At 41.0% G+C, this 16,479-nt stretch overlaps 1 protein-coding gene across 1 annotated transcript in view; it reads left to right on the forward strand.

Annotated features, from left to right (window-relative positions):
* XPR1 (xenotropic and polytropic retrovirus receptor 1) overlaps positions 1-16,479 on the forward strand; it is a 147,017-nt gene that overhangs the window by 17,732 nt on the left and 112,806 nt on the right. The window contains exon 2 of the mRNA XM_069737723.1: positions 10,517-10,568. Within this exon, the coding sequence (XP_069593824.1) occupies positions 10,517-10,568 (52 nt within the window). The remainder of the gene's footprint in view (positions 1-10,516; positions 10,569-16,479) is intronic.

The raw sequence follows: 16,479 nt of genomic DNA on the forward strand, positions 1-16,479 counted from the left end.
GCGATTGGAGTTGTAGTTTGTATGCAGATGGACTTCTGATTGCAGACCACAGCCTTATGTGAAATACCAGGTGATCTGCTATAAGAAGTCTGGTAGTATCAGTGCATTGTCTATTGATGATTGTTAGCAGTGGAGGTGCCAGAAATTTGGTTACTTGCATGTTACCTCTGTTGTGAATGCTTTTGGCTGCTTATGGGCATCACCTTGGGAATTATTTCTGTGAGCAGCCAGTTGTAGTCATTAATATAGAGTTACTCATTTGCCAAAGTGCATCACTAATGGGCAGTATTGGCTAATTGATTTTGGTGGTCTCTGTAACAACCAGGGTGTGTAGGATTGTGTATGAAATCCTCCTGTTTTATGATCATGTTGATGCGTGGGAAAATAACAGTGGCCGTGTGGGGTGGTGTCGCAAGAATCCTGCAAGTTTTGAGAATGAAAGAGGCGCTGCATCAGATACGTGGTGGAATGATTGGTCAGCACAAAATGAAGTATTTATATGAAGGTTTTTATTATTAATGGAAAGAGGCCTTTAAAATGAAAATTTGAAGTCGGGAAGCAAAGTTCAAATTACCTAGCCACACACAGGCCTCATTACTGCCACACCTGTTCCCAATCAAGAAATCACTTAAATAGGACCTGCCCAACAAAGTGAAGTAGACCAAAAGCTCCTCAAAAGCTAAACATCATGAGAGACAATTACCTTTCACAACTGGTTCAGGACCCAACAAGAAGGGGGGCACTGCTAGAACTAATATTAACCAACAGGCCAGACTGCATAGCAAATATAAGGGTTGGGGGTCACTTGGGGAATAGCGATCACAAAATAATAAGTTTTCATGTATCCTTTAAATGTGTAGTAGAGGGGTTACAAGGACACTAAACTTAAGGAGGGCAAATTTCCAACGGATGAGAGAGGATCTTGGTGCAATTAACTGGGACGATATCCTGAGACACAAAAATACACAAAGAAAATGGGAGACGTTTATTAGCATCCTGGATAGGACCTGTGCACAATATATACCGTATGGGAATAAATATACTAGGAATAGGAGGAAACCAATATGGCTAAATAGAGCTGTAAGGGGCGCAATAAGAGACAAAAAGAAAGCATTTAGAGAATTAAAGGAAGTAGGTAGTGAGGAGGCATTAAATAAATACAGAAAATTAAATTCTGTAAAAAGCAAATCAAGGCAGCAAAGATTGAGACAGAGAGACTCATTGCCAGAGAGAGTAAAAATAATCCCAAAATATTCTTTAACTACATAAATAGTAAGAAACTAAAAAATGATAGTGTTGGCCCCCTTAAAAATAGTCTGGGTGAAATGGTGGAATAGGATGAGGAAAAAGCCAATATGCTAAATGACTTTTTTTCATCAGTATTTATAAAATAAAATCCCATGGCAGACAAAATGACTAGTGATAAAAATTCCCAATTAAATGTCACCTGCTTAACCCACAGGAAGTGCGGCTGCGTCTAAAAATCACTACAATTGACAAATCTCCGGGCCCGGATGGGATACACCCCCGAGTACTGCAGGAATTAAGTACAGTCATTGATAGACCATTATTTTTAATCTTTAAAGACTCCATAATAACAGGGTCTGTACCACAGGACTGGCGTATAGCAAATGTGGTGCCAATATTCAAAAAGGGGACAAAAACTGAACTCGGAAACTATAGGCCAGTAAGCTTAACCTCTACTGTGGGTAAAATCCTGGAGGGCATTCTAAGGGATGCTATACTGGAGTATCTGAAGAGGAATAACCTCATGACCCAGTATCAGCACGGGTTTACTAGGGACCGTTCATGTCAGAGTAATCTGATCAGTTTCTATGAAGAGGTAAGTTCTAGACTGGACCAAGGGAACCCAGTAGATGTAGTGTATATGGACTTTTCAAAAGCTTTTGATATGGTGCCACACAAAAGGTTGATACATAAAATGAGAATAATGGGGATAGGGGAAATATGTGTAAGTGGGTTGAGAGTTGGCTCAGGGATAGGAAACAAAGGGTGGTCATTAATGGAGCACACTCGGACTGGGTAGCGGTTAGCAGTGGGGTACCACAGGGGTCAGTATTGGGTCCTCTTCTTTTTAACCTATTTATTAATGACCTTGTAGGGGCATTCAGAGTAGAATTTCAATATTTGCAGATGACACTAAACTCTGCAGGGTAATCAATACAAAGGAGGACAATTTTATATTACAGGATGATTTATGTAAAAAAGAAGCTTGGGCTGATAAATGGCAAATGAGCTTTAATGGGGATAAATGTAAGGTCATGCACTTGAGTAGAAGTAATAAGATGTATAATTATGCGCTTAATTCTAAAACTCTGGGCAAAACCGTCAATGAAAAAGACCTGGGAGTATGGGTGGATGGCAAACTCCTATTCAGTGGCCAGTGTCAGGCAGCTGCTACAAAGGCAAATAAAATAATGGGATGCATTAAAAGAGGCATAGATGCTCATGAGGAGAACATAATTTTACCTCTATACAAGTCACTAGTTCGACCACACTTAGAATACTGTGCACAGTTCTGGTGATTATTATTATTTATATAGCACCATTAATTCCATGGTGCTGTACATGAGAAAGGGGTTACATACAGAGTTATAGATATCGTTTACAGTAACCAAGTTTCCAGTGACAGACTGGTACAGAGGGGAGAGGACCCTGTCCTTGCGGACTTACATTCTATGGGATTGCTCAGTTTTGTATATGTAATATGTATGTATATATATATATATATATATATATATATATATATATATATATATATATATATATATATATATATATATATATATATATATATGTGTGTATGTATGTATGTATGTATATATATATATATATATATATATATTTATATATATTTATATATATATACATACATATATATTTATATATATATTAACTTTTTAATTTTTTTCTAACAGTGACAAATATGTATAAGTGGAGATATATGTTATATATTAATGTATACATATTTATCACTTAAAAATATAATATACATATTTTTTTCTTTTAAAGGATAGAGGATGTATACCAGATTCTTGCAGTTGACAGTGCTGTAATAAAGCACCTGATCAAATTGTAGTGTATTTTCTTAAGATCTGCATTGTTCAGTCCTAGAATGTACATTTTTTAGTGCTTCTGGTTGTATATTGCTTTTAGTGTAGTTTCCTGTCTGTCACTGATCGGCTTCACTTTCTAGTCCTTTAATGACTTCTTGTGTTTGTTCTGCTCCCTGTCAGCCAGGAGCTGGGCAGCGCTGGGTTACAAGCAGAAAGGAAATGACAGGTTAATTTGTGAGGTTGCTGTTGGAGCAGGAGTGTTTTGCAGCCTTGTATGTGGATCTGTGCGGGAATATTCGCTGCTCCTCATAGACTCAGGCGGTGCAGCCATCTGTAGCAAATTCAGGTTTACGCCTTCCATAGGTTGCACATTGTTGAGCGTCACACAGGTCATACATGAAGGTTTCCCAGACATGAGCGTGCACTAATTTATCGATCGATCTGTTGTGTCTTTGTTTTGTGATCCCCGGCTAAGAATGAACAGTGATGGACGTAATGATTGCGGAGCAGTTTACGTTCTCTGTGCGGTTGTGATCATTTGTTGAGAATTGACCGCGTGAGCAAGACAAGTATTGTATTGAAAGTGTTTTACAAGGCAAAGCGCACTAATCTTAGCAAAATATGAGACCGTCTGTCTAATCCTTGGAAACCTATGGTAATTTTAAAGGGAATCTGTCAGTAGGATCAACTCTCTTAAGGCGTCTGTATGGGCATGCAGGAAAAAATGATACATGGATCCTTTTCTGACCGGTCCATTCCTTCAGCAGTGAAGAATAAGATCCTTCCTCCATTTTATTCTCTCCAGTTTTCTGAGCTTTTTATGTTGTTGTGGTCCCACATCGCTGCCAGTTGAGCACATCCCAGCACCTATTGTTCTCCCATCCTATGAATAGATAAGAGTCTATTTTGCACTATTGTTTTCCAGCTTTACCATTGGATTAAAATGATACCTTCATATCTGCGATCCGATTTCTTATTATGAGAAATCAAAATTTTTCAGAATATGTAAATAAACTAGTAAGATCTATGGGCTGGACATAGATCTCCCTGAGAATCTGCCTCTGGGACTTATTTTAAATGAAAGGGGGTGTTACCTGTATGAGACATGTAGTGACTGACAGTCTGCTCTCCTCATCTACATGTCTCACACTGGTTTTCCACCCCTGCTATAAATAAAGAAATTTACCATTTAAAGGTTTGTCCCGTGTTCTGCCTTTAGGAGTCCCCTGCACCCCAGCCTGCTACTTGTCTAGGGGGATATGTGAAGATTGAGCTGCCGGGCTGAGCTGTTGTGTTTCCTCTGCTGCTATAGACCTTGTTTATACTCTGCACTTTTGCTGCAGGAAAATGCTGTTATTTCCAGTACCAATAAAGTGGATGAGATTTCTAAATCCTCATACACATGCTGCTTTTTTTTCTTGCAGATTTGAACCTTCAAAGCGCATGTTTACATCGGCAGCATATCAATTATCAATGTTTTTTCAACAGTTTTTACTTATTCAAATGGATGGGAAGAAAATGCAAGTAAAAACGCATCAAAAATGTGTGTATTATGCAGATTTTTTTCCTACCAGTACTCTGGTTTTTGCTACAGAAAAATGTACTGTAAATACTGAACGCGTGTAAATACTGAACGCGTGTAAATACTGAACGCGTGTAAATACTGAACGCCTGCACACACAGCAGCTCTGCCTCTGCGGTTTCGGAGGACAGTAACGCCATTGAATCTGGATGTGTCCAGCTTTAGAGCAGCACTTGCAGGCTCCACCATTGAGCTTGTAAGCGCTGTGCTCCTTCTGGGAGACCGACCACCGCTTATGACTGCAGAGGTGGCCAGCAACCTAGGTAGCAAACGCTAAACTGTAGAATTAAAAATCATTCTGTTCTTGAGTATGGAGAGGATTTTTAATAAGAAGTTATTTGCAACGTTGTTTATTTTTGCAATAATTTTGCGTTGCTACCCATTTAGGATGAGGCTACCCCTTTCATAACTTTGCTTTTGGCTTTGCCTTTCCAAAGTCTGACAAAACCTATGGCAGTGCCATTTGCCTTTGTGCACTTCCATAAACGTCCCCTGCTCTGGAGTCTTGCCACGTGTATGACTCTCCAGCTTATCTTACCACTTGTATTTGCTCGTGTATTTTCTTGCCAGTTCTCCAGACATTAACGTCCATTGAACTTATCAATTTCCCGGGTTTGGGATTCACATTTGGCACGGTTAAGTACGTGATAACCTTGATTCTCACATTGCATTCAGTGGATTGCCAAAACAGACAAACTAATTAACCCACCACATTCATTATCCATTTGTGTTCTTTGCATGCTGTTGTGCAATTTCTCTTATTTCCATCCTTTTATTTGTCACCGTTTCCTTAGCATTAGAGTAGTTATTTCTAGAAGGGACTGTTAGGTGTCTGATGTTCCCCATCGTACTAGTTAATGGCATAAATCTACATCATGCCACACCCTCAGTGATGTTGAGCATGACCAGAAAAAATTAAAAATTCACCTGTCCTTGAAGTATTAAAAAAAAAAAAAAAAACCAAGCAAGTAATACTCGCCTGTTGGTACTCATCTGGATCCAGCTTACATAGGAAGGAGAAGAGTCACCTCTGTATCAACAACTGGACCGCTGTGGCCTGTGATTGGCAGCTGCACACACTCAGAAAAACAGCCAATGGCACGCTGCTCAAGTAACCTGACTGCTGCAGCCAATCACAGGCTGCAGCGGTCTTGCTGTTGGTAGAACAGTGACGTATTCTCTTCCTTTGTGAGTACAGACCACGTAGCGGCCTTCCGCTGGAATAGCAATGATGACAAGTTAGTATTTTCACCAGGGTGGACTTGATTTAAATCTAACTGATTTAAATCATGATTTAAATCACGATTTAAATCACTAGTCAGTAAGGCCAGTAATTTAAATCAAAGTTTCTACCTAAACTAGTTCTTGCTACTTTAACATGCAAGTAGATGAAGATTTTTAGAATCACTTTTTATATTACGTTTTTCTCCCCAGTTTAATGGGTTAATCATTCATATTTGGACACCACTTTTCTGTTGTACTTAGGAAGGAGAAAAATAATCCTGACCTTAATAACAATTTAAATAGATTTATTCAACTGAAACAATAACAACATTACAGCATAAGTTATTTGCTTAAACAAACATCCATGTTTGTTAACTAATTTGGCTAAACAAAATATATATATATTATAAGAAACTTAGACTGTCAGCCCAGCCGACACATGAAAAACTTAAATACTACTGTCCCTGCTGTCCTCTGTAGCTCACTTGTCGTCATCTTCATCATCATCTTCTTCTTTGTTCCTATTCATAATCTGGAAAAGAAAAACAAGCTTTCCTGCTTTATTGGGTCCCAACCGATTTCTCAATTTAGAATGAATGAGTCCAAAGGAAGAGAATATTCTTTCAACGCCTGCAGAAGAAGCTACTGCTGTTAAAAGTGAAATCATTACTTGAACAGTCTCTAAATCCAAGCGCTTAAGTGACTTCCACCAGTTTACTCGTGTGGCCTTCCTTAAAATATCTTCAGCAAACATATATTTCTTGAATGGTTCCCCCTTAGCTCTGAAGTTTATTATAGTTGGCATTAAAGATGGATGATTGCTGGATACCCATGTCATAGCTAACGCCTCTTCCTCAGCACTTACCGTATATACTCGAGTATAAGCCAACCCGAGTATAAGCCGACTTCCCTAATTTTGCCACAAAAAACTGGGAAAACGTATTGACTCGAGTATAAGCCTAGGGTAGAAAATGCAGCATTTACCGGTGAATTTCAAAAATAAAAATAGATGCTCCATACCGTTCATTATTGCCCCATAGATGCTCCATATACAACTGTGCTATATAGAATGCTCTGCACCGTTGATTATGGCCCCATAGATGCTCCTTATAATGCTGTGCCATATATGCTCTGCACCTTTGATTATGGCCCCATAGATGCTCCTTATAATGCTGTGCCATATATGCTCTGCACCTTTGATTATGGCCCCATAGATGCTCCTTATAATGCTGTGCCATATATGCTCTGCACCTTTGATTATGGCCCCATAAATGCTCCTTATAATGCTGTGCCCCATATATGCTCTGCACCTTTATGGCCCCATAGGTGCTCCTTATAATGCTGTGCCCCATATATGCTCTGCACCTTTATGGCCCCATAGATGCTCCTTATAATGCTGTGCCCCATTTATGCTCTGCACCTTTATGGCCCCATAGGTGCTCCTTATAATGCTGTGCCCCATATATGCTCTGCACCTTTATGGCCCCATAGGTGCTCCTTATAATGCTGTGCCCCATATATGCTCTGCACCTTTATGGCCCCATAGGTGCTCCTTAGAATGCTGCTGGTGCTGCCATAAAAAAAAAAAAAAATCACACACTCACCTCTCTTCTCAGGACGCCGGCGCTTTCAATAATTACCTGCTCCTCGTGCGGCTCCGTCTCCAGCACTGACGCTCAGCAGAGGGCGCGCACTGACTACGTCACAGCGCCCTCTAACCTGAGCGTCATTGCTAGAGGACGCTGCAGACGGAGCCGCACCGGAGCGAGGAGCAGGTAATTATAGCGCTGCGCTCCCCTTACCTGCTCCCAGCGCGGTCCCTGCAGTCCCTGGCTTCTCCGGCGCTGCAGATTCTTCCTGTACTGAGCGGTCACATGGCACCGATCATTTACAGCAATGAATATGCGGCTCCTCCCCTATGGGGGTGGAGCTGCCTATTCATTTCTGTAATGAGCGGTGCCATGTGACCGCTCAGTGCAGGAAGAATCTGCAGCGCCGGAGAAGCCAGGGACTGCAGGGACCGCGCTGGGAGCAGGTAAGTATGACTACACAGCCCCCGCTCCCCCTCCCCTGCTGACTCCCGGGTATATGACTCGAGTATAAGCCGAGAGGGGGACTTTCAGCCCAAAAAAATGGGCTGAAAATCTCGGCTTATACTCGAGTATATACGGTAGGTTTTGACCCTGATATTGGATATTGACAATATTTGCCAAAAAATGAGCTGGAGTCAGTGCTTGTCCCATTCGTTTGTTTACTGCTTGTAACTTAATTCTGTCCATGTGTAGTTCTGTTTTTAAGTGTTCACTCAGTTCCTTCCAAATTTCAACAGCATCCGCAATAAAACAGCTATTTTTCTGTGTTTTGTTTAAAGCTTGAGAGATGGGTTTCAGGAAGCTCAGCATATGTTCAACATTTCTCTTAAGCCCAATGTTGAGGATTTTGGCCGTGACAGTGCCATCTATTTTATCTCGATTTTCTTCACAAAGTGTCATCAGAATAGGCCAGTTTTTGATATACTGCTCAAAACAGTCCACCACAGCGTTCCATATAACATCTTGTGGGAGCGTTATCTTGGTTCCACCCATCCTTTTCAGAGCTGCTGCAGCAAAATGATTATTACGGAAGTATTTAGCAATTTCAACAACATTAGCCTTTATTTTTGGAACACTTAAGTCTTTGGCTAAGAGGTGCAGCAAATGAGCACTGCAACCATATGTTATTAGCAGCTTTGTATTCCCTCCCTGCTTTTCTAAATCTCTTCTCATCTTGGATATGTTTGCAGCATTGTCAGTGACCAAACTGCGTAGTAGACATTTGAATTTTTGTTCACATGTCATTATAGCTTTTACTGCCACTTCTTGTAAGTATTCTGCTGTGTGTGCATTTCCTGACGTATCAGTTGTTTGTGCAAGGAAGACTTTACCTTCTTCTGTTGTTATACAAGCACATACAATAGGATCATTGTGGACATTACTCCACCCATCAATACTTAGGTTAACAATTTTACCCTCCAGAGCTGTTGCACATTGCTCCATTTCTCTGTCATACAGTTGATCCAGCAGTTTCCCTGCAACATCAGCTCTGCTGGGTGGACTGTATCCTGGTCTCAGTGACTGAACCATATTAATGAAATGTGGGTTCTCAGTCAGACGGAAAGAAGAGTTTGTTGCATAAATAAACTGGGCAATTTTTTCATCAATCAACTCTTTTTCTAATCTGCTAGTTCTTATCACAAACCTATCTATGGTGGTTCCAGGAGGTAAAGGTTTTTTCTTCCTTTTGGGTGATGGTGATATGTGGCTGTGGGTGTCTGATGATGATGCTGCTGCTAATGAAGCACTATCCTGGATGGATAACTCTGAAACTGTAGAACAGGATGATGGTGATCTTGGAGGTGGATAGTTTCCAGAATCCATGAATTCCCCTAAACAAAAAAAGTCAATGTTGTTATTTTATTGTTTATACAATTTCTGCTTATTGTACACAACACATCACTGCCCCAAAAGGAATATTTGTTTTTCTTCATAACTGTACCAAATGACAGTAACATGCAGTAATAATAAGAAATATAATTTTTCTCACACATGACAGTTCAGTCTTTAGAAATAGGATTCAATAAATATGTTTACCAACCTGAAGATCCTGCCTGTTCAGAAGTGTTTCTTTGGTCATCTTCATCACCGCACTTCTCATGATGTTGCCTCATTCGCGCCACCAGGCCTTGCATCTCTTTGTTGCATCGTTTGCATTTTGCACGCATGCCTGCCTTACTGATAGGCGAAGGAGCTTCATTAAAATATTCCCAAACTGGGTCTCTTTTACGGCCTGCTGCCATTATAAGGAAAGAATGTAATAAACCTCAGATCGTACACACAAACAGATCCAGACTTGTCTGTCTGTGGCTATGCTGCAGTATTGTGCTCAAAGTTTCACTTTCATTTTCTTGTCTGCTTGCCCTTCCTCCTCCTCCCACTTAGATTCACATTCTTCTTGTGTTGTGCAGATCTATTCCACTCCAAACAATCAGAAACATATTGTCTAACTTCTTGGACTTGGCACTGAAGGGGTTGATTCTGTATTCATAGGTTTGTAGAACAATAGGTTTAAGGTCTTTTTCTCAACTCTGTTCATGTTGTAACATTTTTGCCGTGAAGAAGAGGCTGGGACCTCTGCGGAGTCAAATTCAGTTTTGAGAACTGCGTAAGTAAAGCGAGCGTCTGTGATAATATAGGAGAGAAACTGCCCACTAATCCTACAGAAACCTCTGGAAGAGCATGGCATTGTGAATGTTACACATATACAGCCTTTATTCTACTGAGTTAAACAACTCGGCTTTATCTCATGATGGAAGAACCTTTGGATGGTAAAATATTTTCCTCAAAAAGCAGTTTATTGAAAAAAATCCGATTTTAATAAAAAAAAAATCCGATTTTTTTTTTTTTTTTTTTTTTTTTAAATTAAAAAAAAAACCAAAAAAAAAAACCATTGATTTTTATCCACCCTGATGTTCACATATGCTTCATGTGGGCGTCCATACCCTTCTAGATCAGTACTTGTGTGCTGTGAATTATTTGTATAGCATTGACCTATCTTGTACCATTTCATTGACTGTGGATTTTTATTTTTTCTAAAGGCTTTCAAGGAGATGTTATATGCAGCCCAAGACCAGGCCCCATCTATAGAAGGTAAGACTCCTCTATCGGAAACTGATCCATCTTAGTTTATTAACGTTGACCTGTGTCTGTAAAACCATAAATTGTGTCCTAAAGCTAGAGTGTTCTCCATAAATGAACAGGCATTGATTGAGAGACGTTTTATCACATCGGCCGTGTCCGCACTGTATAGGGGGTCACTCTACAGAGATGATCATTAATGATAGTTGTATCTGTCTGTATATCTGTATGATGCACAGTATCAGACCATCGCGCAGAGCATTTCAAGAAGGTGTCTGCTCCTCCAAACATACCATGGCATCTTCAGCTGCTGCTTGTGGGAGCTGCTCAGAAAGGTCATTTCCTGTTATACTGTTGTCACTATCTCTATTTAAAGTCGAAATGTTTTATGCGTTCATATTCATCTGCCGCGGGTCTTAAAGGAACACCAAACCTAGAAATGTTCTGTTTTGTAAAGGGTTAATCCCGTCTTCATAGCTAGAATATTGTCGGATAGTGCTTGTAAAAACAACTACCTTTGCAATTCGCAGTTTATTAAAATTTGCAGTGGACATATTAACCCCTTTTTTTTTTGTTTTGTTTACAGCTGGTTGCCTAGGAGACCGACCATTTCTGCTGTTTACCTTGTAAGCACTGCACTGAAGCTGTCCGGGATTACGAGGTATCAACGCTTTCCTTTGATCCCAGCCAGCTTCTAAACAAGGCTAGCTCAGTCGAAAACTGCGCGTAAACACCGTGCATGGTCTGTTGTCTAATAAGTGGTCGGTCTCCAAGGTAACTAGCTGTAAACAAGTGTCGCTATCTCAAGAGCAGCTGGAAATTTTAATAAGCGATGAATTACAAAATTTCTTGTATTTAAAGCACTTCCAGATTATACCCATATATGAAGACGGAAATATACCTTTAAGGTGTCCACATTTCTAAAGGCCCCTATACACAGAGTAAAGTTTTCAGTGTCGGCTGACCGTCCCATATGCTGAACTTTGGCTTTATCACTTGTATATTCTGCTTAAATAAATGGGTGAGCCATGCTATTTGTCAAAGCAGACGTTAAACAGGACATTAAGGTTTTTGCTCTTATTTTATTCCACTTAGTATTTTTATTGTTTTTTTTAATCCACCTTAAAGTTCCAGGGATATGGATATGTTGTTTAATACGCCCAATATTATTTTTATGGTCTTTAACAAATGTGCCGTGCTCAAAGGATTTTGAGGCTGTTTCTTTAGGCTGCTCTGCGTAGTTACCCTGTAAATAATTATTCTGACCACTTTTTACCTAATGACATGTCCTCTTTAAAATCACCGATATTGTGGATCTGTGCCATGCGTGATATTGCCACACTGTGAGAATCCCCAAATATTACGTAGATCTTGTCTGTATATTGGGGGAATTCACGCGGCATTGCACGTGCACACAACACTGACAGTCAGTATTTTTACCTCTAACAGGATTTTATTCTGGTTTCCAGCACTACGTTCAGGAACTTTTGTAATTCTCTATTTTTCTTCTATCTTAAGTCACTCCTATACTGTGGCTTATTTTAAAGGGTTGTTTTCCAAACTAGTAAGTTATCCTCTATTCGTCGTTCTCTGGCAGTCCATTATACAATGAATTAATCAGAAGTAGAGTGTGCGCATATTTGCCCCGTTCATGATGAAGCTCTGCAGAACTCTGCTCCTGGTGTTCCAGGGTCCTGGCTTTGAGATCTCTGGGGGTCCCTTTAGTGATTCTCTAAGGCCGAGATCACTCTTATCAATACCCGATACTGCCGCCGGCACTCGGACCGGAGTGTGCCGCTGCATAGAAATACATGCATCCGCACGCTCCGGTCCCGAGTATTCATGACATTCGCAAGTGTGACCCCGGCCTTAGAGAACATCTGTCGGACGTTTTCTTATCTGAGAACTGTATAATGTTGAGACTGAGACCCTGATTCCAACAAAGGGTCACTTACTGGGATACTTGCTGCAGTTTTTATAAAATCATTGTATCCGCAGGGGATTACCATTGGAGGACTAATAAAGATGATGCCATTCAATCAAATCATGCCCCCATCACTGATTGGCAGCTTTATGCCTATGCACAGTGCAGACAGAAAGCTGCTAATCAGTGTTGTGGCTGGGGATATACAGGGCTCAGCATTCCGAGACTTGATAGATCTTCAGCAGAGAAAACAACAGTAATTAAAAAAAAAAAAAATCAAAACTACAGCAAGCAGCCCAGTAAGTGACACATGCCTGGAATTAGGCTCTCTGCCCCTACGTCATGGTGCTCTCATTTGGAGTGGCAAAAATCTTGTGATTGATTTCCCTGTGTTACCCTCTTTCCTATGGCTAGGGAATAATTTACTATTTTGGGACCACCCTATTAATTTACAAAAGAAGCCTAATTACATTTATTAATATGTTCCTTTCCCTAGCAACAAGAAAGGGGTCATTCATTCTTTACCTTACTGAAACATTAGGATTTGGATTTGTAACCCTTTCCTGTATGAAATGATGTAGATTCCTCTTTCTCTTGTGCTTTTTGTGGATTTGTACCAGATACTGTGGTGCATGCATTCTGTGTGCTTTGTCTGCAGGGTTGCTGCCACTGCAGGGAGTTTTCTACTTTTTCATAGTAAAGTCCACAATACAACCCTCTCCTAACGATGATCCAACGTGCCATTTGTAAATGATCTACTGCCATCACTTATGTGTGCTGCCTTTAAATTATTGCTCTTTGATTGTATGAGTTTAATGTTGACTGTCTATCCCCTGCGTTGCTGAGGGTCTGTTCTTCTTTCGCCCACACCTTGGCCCTCCTCGCTGCGCTGTACCAGTTTGCCGGCTCCTCTCCTGGAGGTGGTTAGCGCAGTGTCGGCAGACGGTGGATCACAGCTGTGCTGTAATAGTGGCAGGTTCGTAGGCATGTGAGAAGTATCTCGCCATGAGCACAAGCTGTCCCCACAATGCCGACTTCATACGCCGGAGGATGGAGCTGGTGTGTGGCGCTGGGTGGAGCTGGCACTAGAGCTCTCGGATGCCAACTACAAAGCGCTCTTGCGTCTCTCGCTTTTTAGCCTCATTTATTCTTCTCTTGTTTTCTTCTTCCCGAATCTTTGCCATTATGAACCTTCGTCAGCCGTCACTATAAGGACGTCATTCTCCGCAGCCACAATTTATATGTCGTCACATTGATAAACCGGCGAGCCGGTCTCCTTTATAAACAGTCTGTGAGCGTGTTTGTAGCATGATGCCTAGTTTATGCCATCCGGGAATATTTCTCAAACATCCCCTGGTGCAAAGTGAATGCATTACTGGAAGAAAATCAACAGGATCCAGACTTTTGGAGGAAAGAAGCCGCGTTGTTTATAATAGGATTTTTTTGTTTCAGGAGTTTACATCTGGTGCACCAGGGAATCTTTGATGTTTACCTCCCTCGGTGATTAAGGAAACGCAGGGTTTAGCTTTACAAGTTCTCATTGCTTCTTTATTTCCCATCTGTGAAAATGTTTTATTTATTTTTTTCTTTATATATTTTCATTTATACTCTTGGATAATAAACACTGTAATGCCATCGCATACCTGTGTGGTGGATCCCTGTGTAAATTGTATAGGTACCGCGAGTGGCACTGCTTCTCCCCCCTTCTCTACAATTCTTCTGCTCATTTGGCAGATGTGCTGCCTTCTCCCCAGACTCCTTAGGATTCAGGGCGTCCAGGATGAAAGCGTGCTTGTAAATTATTCATTGTGATTATCTGCCTCGCTGCCTGGGGTCCACTGGCGATTTTCTGTCTCCTGGATTTTTTTTTTTTTTTACTATTTTTGTCCCCCTCCAGCCCTTCTTTTCCACTCCCAAGGTGTTCTGGACATCGCTGGAAGAACATCAATCTTTACAGATGAGAGACGTTTGACAGGTTGAAGATGTGGACGGCTAATATTATATTAATATTTCACAATGTCGCCTTTGTTTATCCTATAAATGTGGAAAATTCGCCCTCCAAGTATAACAGCTAAACATGACTGCCAAAATATACTAGAGGAACACCTCACCCGTCTAAATCCAGGCAGATGGGGCTTTGCTAGCTTGAGCAAATCTGTTGATATATCAAGCTGTGAGCTGTAATTCTGTTAGGATCGGCCTGGAGATGCTGTTTTTTTTTTTTTTATTATTTTTTTTTTTTATTCCTAAGGAAAGCTAAATTGATCATCATGAACAATAAAGCCTCTAGTCTTTAGAGAATTGATAATACAATATAACTGGGACTATATTAAGTTTGAGTTGAGAAAGCAACAGTCTCCTTTATCATAGAAAGTGGTAGCCCTCAGGACTCGCTGCGGCACTCGGGCGTCATTAAAGAAACCGCACACATTAGATTTCATGCGTATATAAGATATTCATGCGTGACCTATCGTGTTATGAATGCATTGCCATGCGCTGATATTGGATTTATCTGCTTTGTTTCGAGGCTGCGTCACATCAAAAAGCCTTGGTAAAAGAAGCCAAATAATACCACATTTTAGAGCAAACGCCATAGCCAGTCTATATAAGTTGACTTATGTTAGCGCTAATATATTCTATGGTGCTGTAGAAAGGATAGGAAACCTCCGTTCCTGTGTCCATTTGGGGTCACAAAGGAGTAGCGGCATTGTCTGATGGGCATGGAAGCGGCTTGACCATAGCCTGACATCTTCACTGACCCTTAACCTTAGATTTCATCATCCCTGGGAATGTAAGGGTCAAGGAGATGTGATCGTTCAATGTCCCTCTGTATATTGCGATAAATTAAATAATGTAAGTTTTCGGAGTTTGCTATGCATCACTTGCATGGGGATTTCTGGTGCAATCGTTTGGTTGACAACTATCTAAAAGCATAGTCACCTAAACCCATCAGATCTCGGCAGCATCGGCCAGCTATCTCATATGTTTGGGGGTGGGGAGGAGCCCTCCTGACTCCCCCTCCCCCCCCCCCCCACACAGATTTTGCTTTTAACTCATCGCAGATATGATTGTCAGAACCCCCCCGGAAACCATAAGTTCTTGTACAGTTAAATGGGTTGTCCTGCCTTTTAAAAGCATAACCTCTCCTTTGGATAGGCATCAATGGATCCATGAGGGTCTGTCTTTTGGCAGCACAGTCATTGAACTTGCTTAAAGGGGCCACACGGGTCTGATGGCGGCGCTGCCCCTTCTTCAGTGTTTACGTTGGCTCGCAGACCGGTTTGTACTTGGTAATTTGAAGAGCACGGCGCAGACAAGTATGAGCAAGCCTGAGGATATGCCGTCAATGTTAAAAGGCTGGAAAAATGTTATAAATAAATTCAGTGTTGTCTGTCCATATAGACCTGAAAAGTCGTAGTCACTGAGAAGGCCTACAGTGAATAGTCACCAATGTCCTACTTACAGCATTGTAATTATCAGCACACTTTTATTATCGGATCATCTGGTTGTACTTGATAATAATCTTATAGCCATTATAACCTTTTATTGTTCAGATCCACATAGTTAAAGATGATATTGCAGAATTAAATATTACACTTTAGATGGCTGTTGGACGGACGATCATTCAGCCGGCAGCGATCTCATCCATCTCTCCCCTACACGCTCATCCAAGCGCTCCTGTTGTTCTCTATGAGAAAGCCACTACCTGACCTGTCTGGTGGGGCTTATCGTAGGAAAAATAAAAGGATTTGCAGTCAAGAATTGGACGTGGTGGATCTTTTAACTCCCCGACAATCATCTGCCGGGACCCTCCATACCTATTGGACAGTTGGCTGAATCTGCTGACGTTCGTGTAATGTCTATAGGGAGGCTTTAGAAAGATGATAATACTTCGTTATTTTCTGCTAGTTGCTGTTTATGGCAGTGTTTTGATTCCCGGTCAGAACATCCATGTAACGTGACCAGTTCTGGTGGTCGCACATGCCCAGTAACTCTCCA

The sequence above is a fragment of the Ranitomeya imitator genome, chromosome 8 (assembly GCF_032444005.1).
Source record: "Ranitomeya imitator isolate aRanImi1 chromosome 8, aRanImi1.pri, whole genome shotgun sequence".
NCBI lineage: Eukaryota > Metazoa > Chordata > Amphibia > Anura > Dendrobatidae > Ranitomeya > Ranitomeya imitator.